This window comes from Lycium barbarum, chromosome 8 (assembly GCF_019175385.1).
Source record: "Lycium barbarum isolate Lr01 chromosome 8, ASM1917538v2, whole genome shotgun sequence".
Classification (NCBI taxonomy): Eukaryota; Viridiplantae; Streptophyta; class Magnoliopsida; order Solanales; family Solanaceae; genus Lycium; species Lycium barbarum.
Genome location: NC_083344.1, coordinates 121,923,462 through 121,938,063, shown reverse-complemented (window position 1 = coordinate 121,938,063; position 14,602 = coordinate 121,923,462). Strand labels below are relative to the sequence as shown.

At 34.6% G+C, this 14,602-nt stretch overlaps 1 protein-coding gene and 1 pseudogene across 1 annotated transcript; both read right to left on the bottom strand.

The window, feature by feature from the left end:
- Positions 1-4,379: 4,379 nt before the first annotated feature.
- LOC132607028 (protein NRT1/ PTR FAMILY 5.6-like) lies at positions 4,380-7,746 on the bottom strand. The gene is made up of 4 exons (XM_060320813.1): positions 7,451-7,746; positions 6,342-6,559; positions 5,444-5,991; positions 4,380-5,352 (listed from the first exon to the last, which is right to left on the bottom strand). The coding sequence occupies exons 1-4, from the start codon at positions 7,608-7,610 to the stop codon at positions 4,479-4,481; spliced, it is 1,800 nt and encodes a 599-aa protein (XP_060176796.1). The 5' UTR covers positions 7,611-7,746; the 3' UTR covers positions 4,380-4,478.
- A 4,726-nt stretch (positions 7,747-12,472) lies between these two features.
- Positions 12,473-12,582, bottom strand: LOC132608404 (U6 spliceosomal RNA; annotated as a pseudogene).
- Positions 12,583-14,602: the final 2,020 nt, after the last annotated feature.

Sequence of the window (14,602 nt, the reverse complement as noted above, 5' to 3'; positions counted from 1 at the left end):
TGGTGGATTAAGTTCTATAAAAATGACATACATGTTACTAGAACAGGAAAGAAGGGATAAGATTGGTGGTACTTCTTCAATATATGCACCCTTAACTTGTTTAATATGGTTGAACATAGAAGTAGCAACCTCGATATCTTATATCCGAATCCCAACTATAACAGTCAATATGAGCCCGTTTGCTCCATTTTTGGTGGTAATGCTATCAGATATCTATGCTTACCCAGACATAGCATGTTATCAAATGTATTAGTCGAGGTACGCACAAATTAGCTCCAACACTATTGTGATTTAAAAAAATTGCATGCACTCTAACTTTTATAATATTGATTTTTAGTCTTCTTGTTGCTTCCTAATTTTGCCGAATGTTTCAACTTAACCAGATTTTGAACATTGTACACAGTTGTCATTGGAATATAGACATGTACCAAAATACAATGGGTATGACACCACCTCCATCAACTTCTGGCGGCGAAGGAGTATATGCAGTGGCGGAGCCAGGATTTCCGCCGAGGGTTCAAAATATAAAAAAGTAAACATACGAAGAAGCCTAAGGGGGTTCAACATCTACTATATATACATAAAAAATAATTTTAACCTAATAAAAACAGTATTTTTTTTCGCCGAGGGGGTTCGGATGAATACCCTCGGCTCTATGTGGCTCCGCCACTGAGTATATGACGTCGGTCAATATCCTTTCAAAGATCTTAGCAAAATTAAGGAAAAAGGTCAGAAGGGGTCTATATGTAAGATTTGCCAACACAAGAAGAAATATAATCTTTAGGTCGGATGTGTTTGGTATGATGAAAATTATAGTTTCCAAGAAAATGATTTGAAAATATTATCTATCTATTTTATATTAAAAGCATGAACTCCAGAACTTAAAAATTAAATTACGTAAATAACCTTCCCATCAACTTAAATGTTTTATGTAATTTAAAAAAGAAATCTAACACTACGAAAAGGAGCCACCCATTCGTACAGTATTCAAACTGACTTTTCCGAAGAAGTGCCACTATTTAGTTTATGCTTATCTAATAAAAAAAGAAATCTAACACTACGAAAAGGAGCTAGCCATTCGTACTCAAACTGACTTTTGCAAAGAAGTGTCACTATTTAGTTTTATTCTAATCGCTTTTCAATCTTCTTTGTTCCCTTCAGATCCGAATTAGTTTTTTTCTCATCATCACTTTTCAATCTTCTTTTTTTCTTTTGCTGGTGTAGAGAGTGATAATTACTATTTGGAATGCACTGATTGAATTTTATCTGTTGTGATGGTTGCACGTCAACTTTTCATCGAGACAAGTATGTGTTAATCAGAACATGCTTTCTTTACCTCACTACTATTTGATTTATCACTATTGCTCTCTATTACTGCCATAACTGTTCTGCGCACTTTTTTTTCTTTAATTTGTTAGATTATTTATTGTAAATTTTATATTGGTATTCCTTTTTCCTGTATGCTTGGTATGAGATATTTACCAATGATATTTAAGTGTGTGAATTTACTCATTACCATGCGTAATTTCGTTAAGTTTGGATCTTTGTGTTAGAAGAACTTTAAATTTTTAATCAACGAAACGAAGTAGGAGAGAAAAAGAAACCATAGGCAGATGATGGGGTTTAAAATCATACAATTAGGAAAAAGACATTCCGGTGGAAATTTGCCCATATGTAGTTCTATTTATTATCTCTATCCTAAGGTTAGAATAAAGGAACAAAACAAGTTATATTAGGCAACTTCTTCCTGAAAGGTGAATATTTGAGTCCATGCGTAAGGAAATTTAATATTTTTTTACCTTTTCTTTTCTGAAAAAAAAGGAGAGAATAATGACGGTTAAGATGAAATTAAGTAGGGGTTTGGACATGAACTTGAAATCACGGTTTGAAATTATTTATTTAGGTGAAGGTTGATTTGAAGTTAAAATTTGTGCTTGGTCATAAGTTTTTGCTAAGTTTTGCAAACAAAGATTTGACATGTAATTTTACTTTTCCTCATAACCATGAAATCCAAAAATTTGTAAATATTATCAAAACTTTCCAAAAATCTTAAAACAATTTACCAATTGAGCAAACCTTCCAAAATTAATGATTAACGAAGGAATTCTCGCAGTAGTACCAACTGGATTTTGGATGTGTTTTATAGAATGGGGAAAGTGAGTTGATAAAATATAAAGAATGGTACAAGTTTTAAATTTAGAAAGGTTAATATCACAAATTTGAAGTTGAAATTCTACTGTTGAGGTGAATTTGGAATTTGAAATCAGAATTTCAAGTTGAAGTTGAACTTTTATTTAAAATGTGATAAACACACAAATTTGAAATCAAAACCTGAAATCATGATATGAAATCTCATATCCAAACAACGCCACAGTTTGTTTGGTTAGAGTTGTAAAATGCGTGAATTATTAGCTTTAAATGAATTTCATTTTTTGGACGTTTAATTTTGTATAATTATGATGACTGTTTCCATATATTACATATTTCCTTCTTGATTAAAGGACTTGATTTACATACTTATTATAGATTTTTTTTAAAAAAAATCTAATTTAAGGAGGAATTTTGAGCAATTATAGTATCTGAAGTGAATATGAGTCTTAATCAACTTGGGAAAAAAGGTTATAGAAGGAAAAGTAAAAGGAAAACTGATTTAAGAATCAAGAGTGAATGAAGCACTACAAGGTCGTCAACATTAATCCATAATCTCAGGTTATATATAATAGCATAACATGTTTCTCCTGTTGCCACTTTCATGTTGCACTTTCAATGTGGATCTCATATCGACAAAAAAAGTCATGGTCATAGAAGAGCAACCCAAATGAATAAAGATAATATACACCAGTTGTAATATCGTCGGTAAGGAGGAGCGGCTTAATAATTTTGATGGCCTAAAGCCACATTTTATTAAGAGGCCTTAAGCTTTTTAAACTATATGAAAAGAAATTTGACATTAATTTTTTTTATTTAACTTTTTGAAACACAACATTGTTAATAAATTTTTTTTATAATCGATTTCTTCATATAGTTTTTTCCAATTAAAAATATCAATTTAATCTTTCTTGAGATATTATATAAAGAGCTTCTTCTTTTAGATTGTATTAAAGTTTGAATTCTATCTCCTTCCCTTTTTTGAGTTTTAACTGACTTGATTCATATTTTTTATTTGACATATTTGAATTTTAATATATATATTAAAAAGGAACAATACAGTAACAAATCTGAAATTTAAAAAGATAACTACATGCTCGAAAAATAGGACCTGATTCTAGAAAAGAAAATACCGTACCTTCAATTTGCTAGCTATAATGCTTGAAATTTTGTGAAAAAACGAAGTGCAATTTAATTCATTCAATGTCCTTTCCCTTATTTTTGAAATACTAGACAGCTTAGTGAGAGGAAGAAAAAAATACAAAGAATTTGAAAGTAAACAAAACAAGAAGGATTATTTATGTGAGAATGTAAATTACATAACGCTCATCACCAATCACATTGCTAAATAATTTTATTTTATTTTTGTAAAAATCTTGTACCATCTAATCTCAAAATATTCCACTTAAAAAATAATGATCATAAAACTTACTATTGTTAATAAGAAAAAAAAGGCCTAAAATATGTGGGGGCCTAAAGCGTGTGCTTTAGCCGCTTGGCCCTCTGGCTGGCCTTGTCTGTAAGGAGTATTATTAGGTGAGATATGATTCACTACATGTTATACCTTATCTTTTATTGTTCATCTTTGTAGGTTAATTAAGATGATATCAATCACTTTGACCTCGACGAACAAGTCACCGTATGACGATCTACATTGATTATTCACATAAACTTGTACTTTGTTCTTTCATGTATAATTACTTATTCAAAGACATAACAATATTGATATTATTTTTATAATTGTTGTATTATATGATTTGACATACACGTACGACGCACGTGCCCTGAAACTAGTATATCAAAAAAATGGGAAATGACTTCCTTACTTTTAGGCAGAAGACATTTTCCTTTACAAATATCTCAATTCTTACTCTTGTTACCTGCTTTGATCAATACAGAAACATTATTTTCAACTTTAATACTCGGAAATATCATCATACTAGTATTATCATGATCAATCCACTTTATACAATTAATACATGTCACCTTCTTTTGTACGAATTAAATACTGGAAAATGATCTAGAAAATCTTTTTCCAAGATTAAAATTGTTCACGGAAAGCATTTTCCATGAAAATTAATTCCTCCATGCCAAACTCACCCTGTTGGAATCTAATGGCGTAACCTCTTCTCACTCCAAACTGTGAAGGTCAATAAGCTTGATATTTGGCATTCTTCTTTGTTAATATCTCATCCTTTCTCTATAGAGGAAAGCAATTGAAGAGACTGGGATTGAACAAAGGAAATGGAGGATCTTTTTTTTATTTTTTTTTATCAGAATACATTGATATCACTAGTACTATAATAAAGCTTGAGGAATATTTACATAAACTAAGCCATTGCTTCACGATTATCCCCATCATCGCAATCAGCTACAACCATAGTTGTCCTATTGTCCACATTCTTGTAGGTATAGCTCCTTGCAACAAAAACATAAACACACAAATTTACTGCTGTGATGGTCGCCAACAACCAGTAGAAATAGTCAAGCCGGCTGCTGTTTGGATCCTTTCCAAACCAACTCTTGCCAGTTTTCTCTGTGATATGATCCACAATGGTTATCAAGATGCTGCTAATAAAATTTGCCGCACCAATCACGCTAAGGTAAAGTGCAATGCCCAAGCTTCTCATGGAATCGGGCACTTGGTCATAGAAGTATTCTTGCAATCCCACTAGGGAAAATCCATCAGCTATTCCAAGGATGATGAATTGCGGGGCTAGCCAAAACACACTCATTGAAGCTGAACCCTCGACTGGATTTTTACGAACAACATTCAGTCTCTTTCTCTCAACCAAAGCTGCAACTACCATAGTAGAAATCGAGAAGATCATTCCAATACCGATCCTTTGGAGAATATTTATGCCTCTCTCATTTCCTGTTGCCCTTCTCAGGAAAGGTACAAGGATTTTGTCATAGATAATGACGGATATTATCATGCCAACAGCTGACAGAGCATAAATTGAGGCTGGGGGAATCTCAAAATTGTGAATGATCTTCCGATTTGTTGTCAGGCCTTGTTTTATGAAAAAAGTTGCGGCCTGTGATACACATATACCAAATGGTAAAGTGGTTAGCCAAATAGGAATCATGTTGATAATTAGCTTCAGTTCTTCCACCTTGGTGACAGTTGCAAGTTTCCATGGATTCTGTTGCTGTTCTATTGAATCTCGTGTTCCATCTACGATTGCAGCTTTATCAAGGAACCTGTAAAGTAAAATCATAAATTGTGTCAATAACATATTCCACCTTTCCTGGATAATTGCATAACCTAATCAAGACTAAGTTCGAATCTTACTTCAGCTTTTTAGTGTGGCCTAATAGCCTCCTTTGGGTAGTTCCTGACTTGGGAACTTCATGTAGATGATAAGGATTTAAAGGAAGTTGAAGGTTTCTTTTTCTAGTTGCAGCTACAATCACATTTAGCATGGGTGTTAACGGACTTCCAGTTGTTTTCCTGTAACGGTAGAATGGTCTCCCTGCATAGAAGATGGCTATACTAGAAGCCATAACTACTGTGAGTATTAGATCTGCCATGGCCCAGCTAACATGCTCTTGCACATAAACGATAAGAGTAACTCCAAGAAACAGTCCACAGCATAGCCCAAAGTTCCACCAGTTGAAAAAGGACATCTTTTTCCTTCTTTCTTCAGGATTTTCATCATCAAACTGATCAGCTCCAAAGCTCTCAAGAGAAGGCTTGTGTCCTCCCGTTCCAATAGATATTAAGTAGATCGCAAGGAAGAAGATCGGCTCGTGGACCTTCCTCGGTTCATCACAGAGGTGGTTACTGTCACAAGGTTTTAAGCTCGGGACCACTCTAGACATTGTCAAGAGAAGCAAGCCCTTATCCACATTTAAGCCAGAACAAGTAAGAGAGAATTTTAGTCATGTATTACATAGGCAAACATCGATTTATTAGAATGTCTTACAGTTCAATGATTCATTGTGGGATTTCACTGGGTATGTTGTTGTTGTTGTTACAGTTCAATGATTCTAGAACCAAATTTTGTGTTTATACAGAGATGACAATGTGATCCAATTTTCTGTTGTTCCAATAGGATTTCCAAAAGGTTGTCATTAGTGTTACCACTCTAGTAGGGTCAACAGCTTTTGCACATGCTTTCTTTATTTTAAGGAAATACTCTAAACTGACATTCCATCTAGTAAATTGCAGAAGCCGAAATTGTGGTTACCAGGAAGTAGACCGTGGAAGAGAGAAGAACGGTGGAGAATCTTCCCAAGTATGCATCAGCCAGAAAGCCTCCAAGCAATGGCATCAGGGTGGTGACTCCTATCCAGTAATTGACACTTTTCGCTGCTGTTTTGAGATCTTGATGGATGACTTTCGTTAGGTATATAATCAAACTTGTGGCTATTCCAAAGTAACTCAGCCTCTCACTGAATTCAATCGCTGTTAATCAAGGTAACGGTTCATCAATATCTCCATTTACATTGCATGTTCAACAAAATGAAGAATCTAATTGACATGTTTAATTTAACAAATTGAATCACATATAATTGTGGGCCACTGTATGGCTTAATTGTTTCTACAGTTTAGCTTAGTGGCATATGCAGTATTCGTCGTGTATAATTAGTAATTCTTAATATCCTTATCAACAAAGAAAAAAGTTGTAATTCGTCATATGATGTAAAGAACAAAATTATGTTAAGATATTGCGTGACATTTGGGCCATTTGGATGGAATCTAGAGCCAGGATAAATCTATAGGACAATTGCAGCAGCAAGAGGAGGCATCAATCTGTTACACATTTTATCCTGGGGATATATAACTACTTTTGATTCATCTAGTGACCATAGACGTTCTATTCAGTTAGTTCCTTAACTTTAGAAAAAGAAAAAGATGTTTTCAGAGACCAGTGAGTAATGTACTCATTCAATTTTTGCTGGCTTTATATCAAACCACGGCCAACCAAGTGTAGAAAGGTCTATTTCTTGAACAAGCTGGTCAAATTTCTACAGCGCTTTACAAGTTATTATCTTATTCAGTTTATTCTTGATCACTAGTTTCCTGACAGATGACATACTAGAAATATAAGTTTATGAGCATTTTTTGGGTGGTCATGACTGCTTAAGATAAGCTACTGCTCTTTTGCTCCTTTAGTTCTATGATTGATAAGGACTAACTCAGAGGAAGAGAAAATTCTATGCTTTGAACAATTTAAAATGAGGAAGCCATTCTAAGTTTCTTGATCTTCGAATAATTATAGATCACGAGAGTGAGGAAAATTAGACATATAAGTGAAGCTATTTAGTGTATGCCATTTGTTAATTAAATGCTTACCAATAATGAAGAGGGAGGCCTTCCATTCACCAGTTGAACTCCTAAGAGGAACTCGTCCTTTATGATCAACAGAAGAATCATAAACCAATTTTTGCTCATCAATTTCTACTGATTCTTCTGCTCTCTTTATCTGCTCCATTTCCACATTTATCTTATCCATCTTTTGGCTCTAATATACCAAAGAAGATATATCAGTAACAAGTTGGTGGGTTGGAAGCATTAGTTTGTTCACTTTATATAGGAAGAAATCCCTGCTCACTGCTATTTTCAAAGTTCCTAAGAACATGCGTGCCAAGAAATGTGAAAGTTAATGGAATTTATTACCAATGATTGTGACTTGAGGTTAACAAACAACTCTTCCCACTAAACTAAAGCAGTCCTATGGCCCTTAACACAGTGAATGGCATCGATGCTGCAATCAGATTCTTCTATTTTGGAACTCCTGCCACAAAACTAGTGGCGATGCTGGATACTGTAGAGGCCTAAAAATTGACCATATTTACAAGAGGCATATATCAGATAAGTGGTTTTACAGTTGTACACGTGTTTTATTCGTATTGTTCCTTGTTCTTATCTTTTATTTTGTTGATGGGAGTCAAAATCTTAATATGAGTTGGAGTGCACAGAAATTTAAGAATACATACTATGCTCAAATGTTGGATTTCACTCATGTATAGTATTCCATGAGATGCTATTGAAGAAGGGTGTAATATTAGGGTCCTTTAGTGGTAGAAGCATAGGAGTAACCACTGAGAGGTCTCAGGTTCTAATCCTAGTTATGTAGAGTTCATCTCGACCTTTTAGGAAAAAATTACCTGACATATGTTCTTCTAAGTTGCAGTCTGCGGCCAGATGGATTAGTCGAGGTACAGGCTAGCTATTCCGAACATCATTATCACAAACAATTTGCATTAACTGAGATCTTTAGTTGATGGTCAAAATATCAGGAATCTTGTTGTAATTTCTTGGAAGTACTATAAAGTAATCACATTTGTGTGTGTTGTTTATTCCCCTTCCTGGATTGTTCGTCTGTTGGGACCTGTCACAACACCATAATAATGATAATAAAGGCTATTAATATAGCCGACCCTACAAAAATACTAGGTTATTTTTGTTCCAACCTTGATGGACAGAGTTACCTGGTACCTTTTGCTGGTGGCAGGTGGCAGGTATCTCGTGGAACTAGTCGAAGTGCACGCAAGTTGGCCCAGATACCACGGTTATCAAAAAAAAAAAAATATATATATATATATATATATATATATCTGACCCCGCAAGCTTAATTAGTACATTTTTCCATTTTACATGACAGGCTTGTTATTTGGAGAGTGTTTTCTAAATCCTTCTTTTTTTGGTCATTTGGAGAGCTAGACAATGTTACTACTTGTAAATATATTTAGTTACAAAAAATATGATTTAGAGTGCTTAATCACTGTCTGATGTAACTAGCGTCTGTATTTTTTTGCATGTAGTTCGTTTCTGGTTACGTTGTTGCACCAATGAAAAGCGTTCATAGCTCAAATCCAAAGTTTTAAGATGAGAATCAAGGTCAATAATTCTTTTACTTAATGAAATAGGATATGTGGAAGTCAATGCTAAGTTAAAACAATTACTACAAATATGCTCTTCCTCCAATAATATTGTAAGCAGAATTTTTCTGCTTCATTAAGCCTCCCCTCTCCACCACGAAGTTGTGGTTGAAATTATAGTTCAAGAAAAGTTTGGTTTTCTTGGAGCAGATTTCTTGGAGCAGATTACTTTTGAAGACTTCAAATTTGTAATGAAGTATTAGTGGACAGAGTAAACTCTTGTATCTGTGTTGGTCAGAGGTAGCTGCACTTAGTTGAGATGCACACAAGTTGCTCTGGACATCACGGTTATTAAAAAACAATTCTTTAACTTTTCCTTCTCGATGGGAAGGGTGTTGGTCACAAATACAAATCACATACGGTAACAGTGAAACGTATTTAAATTAATAGGGTAATATTGTGCAAAGCAACTTTTTCTTTTTCCTCTCACATGATCAAAGTGCATGAGGTTTCAACAGCTAAAATAATTACTTCTCCATCCCAGATTCCCAGTAACACATGCATGTGAAAGTGCACTTGTACTAATTAATAGTGCTTGAAAAAAACGAACTGAGAAATAGTGCTTCACATCCAAGCGAGACACAATCAGCACGTTGTTTGACAAAATACCTGAAAGTGAAATTTATTCTAACACGTGAAATGTTATATTTTTTAAAAGTAAAAGTGTGGAAGAGGAAGAACTTTGTCCCATAAGATATGGGACAACTTTTATGTGCTATATAAAAATGGACCTTACTGCCTCTACAATAATTAATTCACTCCTTCCATTTCAATTGAAGTATCTTAATTTGACTAGACACAAAGTTTAAAACATAAGGGAAGTTTTTGAATTTTTTGATCTTATATTAAAGATGTATTTAATGTATCAAACTATCTTTGAATCTTGTGATCTTAAATAAGCCACCTAGAATGTTGGAATTAACGATCTATTACCAAATATATAAAGAAATATTCTTTTTTGGAATAGACTAAAATGTAAGACACTTAAATTGAAACTGAGTAATAAACTTTTACACTATCATACAACTACTCAACTTTTGGCCAAGCGGGAAGAGAGATTTGTTACTACACTCTAAGGCTATGTTGGGCGATACATGAGTAAAAGAAAATTTATTTAGTTTCTTGGCAAGGTTAGTAAGTTTAATCCCATTAGAGTTGTAAAGCGGGAAGAGAATTCTTTTGTGCTTTTACTCCATGTCAAAATTAAGAGAATCTTATACCAAAAATACTCCTCCATAAGGTTGACCAGTGGGAATGATAGAAAAGTAGTAGAAAAGAAGATGGCTAATATTGGATGCAATTAAATGATTACAAGGAATTTGATTCTCTTGAAATATACAGCCCCAAACTGACTGTTGTCACTATCACATGATCATTCATATCTAATGTTGATAGTTACGTTTATTTAATTTGTTCTTCAAATTCTTCTAGTCTAGCTAGTTACAACCCACTGAACACCAAATATATATTCGATAATGACATCCAAATATCCAATCACAAATTAATTAGCCCGCCTTTCTGTCAAAAAATTATTAGTTTCTTCATCTTTAAGGTTAGTCGACTCTCGTATGAACACATCTCGTCATACATACATACAGTGACAGCACTAGCAGAAGCCCATTTGCAAACGCTATTATTGGAAACCAATTAGAAGGTGAGGATACAATACATAAGGACACTAAATATCGATATTCCATCCCACGTAGGAACCCAACACCACTCTCTCACATTTAGGATCGGACATTTGAAGCGTGAAAATATAAGATGGGGTCCAACTTCGTGTATATTATGAAAATTGATAAGCGCTTGGCTTTAATACCATGATAAGAAAATGAACGTTGGGTCTAACTCAACTCGAAAGCTAGCTCATGAGGTGAGTACGCCCAAGAGCATAAAAAGACACCAGATATCCATGTCTCACCTGATGTGGGAACTCAACATCCACTCAAAGTAGGGTATTAGCAATAGTGGCGGAGCAAAAATACATATGATGCGATTCAAAAAAGAAACTTTAGAATGTCATTTTTAGGATCTGAACTTGTGACCTAAGGTAATTTTGAACCCCATTTACCACTACTCTAGAATCTTTTTTTATGACAAGAGAATTCAACAATTCATATATTTCAAAAAACCTATTTGCACAGTATAATTTTCCTAAGAATTGGAGATTCAATTGTAGCCCTTAGCTCCCTTTAGCTGTGCCACTAATTTGCAATGGCTTTCAATTGCTTTCTACGTGACTCGAACTTTAGACCTACTAATTGGAAGTCACGACCTACTAATTGGAAGTCACGAAGTGTCTTGCCGACCAAGCCACTATTAATTAGAACTGAATTGTTTGACCATCTATGTCAACCATTCTCATCAGAAACTTTTGATCTCACTAGAAAGATTTGTAATTTGTTTCACACATCAAATTATACTTGAAGAAAACAAGACTTTGAATTTGAAACAAGATTTCAAGAAAATACTATGAAAATAACATATTGGAAACAATATGAAGCATGTTGAAAATGCTACAAAACTTAAATGATACGAAAGCAAAAAGCTGCTTATATAAGTACTTATATGAACATACTAATTAATAAGAATCAAAGAAGAAGAATCTATGCGAGAAGAACTTATTATTAATTTATTTTTGCTAATAGACGACGAGAATACTTCTTGCATTGACAATGACACTTAATATTCAATTGAAAGTATATTTCCTGGTTTTGTTTTAAAGTCTGTGTGATCAACTTTTTTGGAACTCAGATCCGAATGAATCATTCTTTCTACGAAGTGCCTGCTAAGTAAGAAGATAGCAAGATCCAAATTATGTCTCGGTAGAAAATCTATTTCTATTACTATGAAATTCATAAGTAAAGTGACAAGTCTTGTATGTGTTCTTTAGAAAAGAAACTTGACCATTGTAAAAACATATAAGAAATACTCCTGAGTGGAACTTTTTTGATAGTGGAAAGATGGACATGCCTTTGAAACTAGTGGATCTGTTAGCATCATTTTCAACTGCACGTATTAAATGGGCAACCCAAAAATGGATAAAAATTACAAACTTGTACCCGGCCATTTAGCACGAAAACTTCACTAAATTAGCAAAACGTTAAGTTTGTGTAAGGAGTACTATTAGCTTCGTGGGAACGGGAACTGCTGTTATGTAATGTTTTGGTTCGAGCAACCCATGTGTAAATCATGATTTTTTTTAATAGTCAACCAATGTGTAAACGAATGGTCCTTTTTTTTTTTTTTTTGGGCAAATTAGACAATGTGTAATTCATTTCTTTTGTAAACCAACTACTACAACAACTACGTACCCAATGTAATCTCACAAGTATAGTGGGGTCTGAATAGGATAGAGTGTACGCAGACCTTACCTCTATCTCATGGAGATAGATAGACTGTTTTCGAAGGACCCTCGACTCAAGTGACACAAAAAAAATTGGATCATTTCTCGATTTGTGTGTGTCATCCTTGCGCAGGACCATGTGTGCTAATCTTCTTTGTATCATTCCAATTTTATCGATCGGATGTCCCTGAAGGCACTCTTTTGTAAACCAACTCGTGTAAATATATCTTTTCTAGCTATAAGTAAATTCACGAGTAAATGATCCATTTATTATTATTATTATTATTATTTGGCAAATCAACCTATGTGTCAATCATTTTCTACATTATTTCATAAAGATGCCAAAGCACTAGGGTAAATGCATGATTCATGTCGTTGATCGCTTTTCATTGGCTATATGTCCGATGAATCAAATTTTTTAGATGACTAAGGATCGAAAATTAATATTGCACTACTTGAGATAAGACTCATCCCTATACTTTTAACTTTTTTTTTAAAGTGTTTGGGAAAGGTGATGAGTGGGGTGGTCGGATATATTCTTCATAATTTGACTATCTTTTTTGATAATCGAAAGCAAGTATACAACAGGTGAAACTCGTGTTCTTATTGTGGGTTTATCATTATTAATACAAAATTTGGAAGTTTGATTTTTTTACTATTTGTTTTTTATGGGGCAAAATGCTGATTATAAGAATGCGTAGTTTGTTTAATTGAGTGGAGAATATCATGATTAGGGCGAACATGGTTTTTTTTTTTTTTTTGACCTTTGGTGGAGACAATAAAACTTGTAACGAGACACTATAGCTTTCTAGCACATGACTTTGGAGGACTTAGACCTCATTTGTTTTCATTAAAATTAAAATATCTTAATCTGAATACACATCTGAATGATTAAGATGTTGTGATGTTGTCTCTAGATCTGAACAAGGAATGATTTAGACTGTTTGTTTTCTCAATATCTGAATGTGCATAATGTATTTATTTAAACATAATAAATATACAATTCAAATAAAATCGGAACTAAAAGTTAGAAACTAAATACAAATTTAATAAAATAAAAATATTATTTGATAAAAATATGAAACATTTATGTTTGCTAGTAATGATGGAGATGTTTGTAGTGATAGTGGGTGGGGTTTTTGGGGAGGGGGGAGGAGGGTTGGTAGGTGGGGTGCGGTACGGTGGTGGTGGTGGGGTGGGTCTGGAGGTAGGGTGGGTGGTGGTGAGGGGGTGGATGAGGGTAAGGTGGGTGGGTGGTGAATGTAGTGGGGTGGTGGTGGTGGGTGGGTTTGTGGAGTGGGGGTGGAGGTTGGGGTGGTGTTGGTGGTGAGTGAGGGGTAGGGTTGGGGTGTGGGTGGCGGGTAGTGGAGGGTTATGGTGGGTAGTTATGGAGTGGGTAGTAGTGGGGGTGGGTAGGTGGGGTGGTGGGGGGTAAGTAGGGAGTGGGTGGTGTGGGAGTGAGGGGATGGAGCCAGTGGTAAAAATTATCCATACAAAATACCTCATAATGATATTAAAAATTTGTTTAAGATCTTAATGATTAAGACTTATTCAGACCAAAGTGCTTAGATCTTAATGTAAACAAATGCACTTAATGGTCTATTCAGATTCAGACTTTCATTAAGTGCAAATAAATGGGGCCTTAGATGCATATCTGAGATGTTCAGAAATGCAATTTTGGCAATTCTTGCAATTTCGGCCATTATATTCTTGAAGCCTTGGTTCATACTCCGTTCACTTTTACTTGTCCACTATTTCAAAAATAGATTTTCACTTTTACTTGTCCACTTTTGCCTATCAAGAGAAAAATAATTTGTTTTTCCTATTTTGCCCTTAGCATTAATTACTCTTTCCAAATCCAATACAATTATAAACCAATTAATATGGGTATCATGTGTCACACCCCGACCTGGGGGGTGTAGCCGGCACCCGGCACCCGAAGGGCCGAGTGAACCAACTGTGATATCTGAACTATGTAACATGAATCATAGACCGACAAGGCCATTAAATAACAATTTTAAGAAGTATATTACGTCAACCTGCAAGCAGAAAACGCCCGAACACACATATATGCATAACTAGGGCCGACAAGGCCGCAACCAAGAAAGACAACTAGTTAGAAGGCCGGCAAGGTCAAACACAACACATGTACACTGACTGATAGTCTGTAAGCCTCTAAGAGCACTCATATGCATCAACTGGAGGAGACAGAGCCCC

Bases quoted from the DNA above. Each gene is read 5' to 3' on its own strand.
- LOC132607028 (XM_060320813.1), bottom strand. From the start codon at position 7,610: ATGGATAAGATAAATGTGGAAATGGAGCAGATAAAGAGAGCAGAAGAA. The intron at 5,992-6,341 runs GTAACCACAATT...AATGTGGATAAG, and splicing joins CTTCCACGGTCTACTTCCTG to GGCTTGCTTCTCTTGACAAT. The intron at 5,353-5,443 runs GTAAGATTCGAA...TTTACTTTACAG, and splicing joins GGCCACACTAAAAAGCTGAA to GTTCCTTGATAAAGCTGCAA.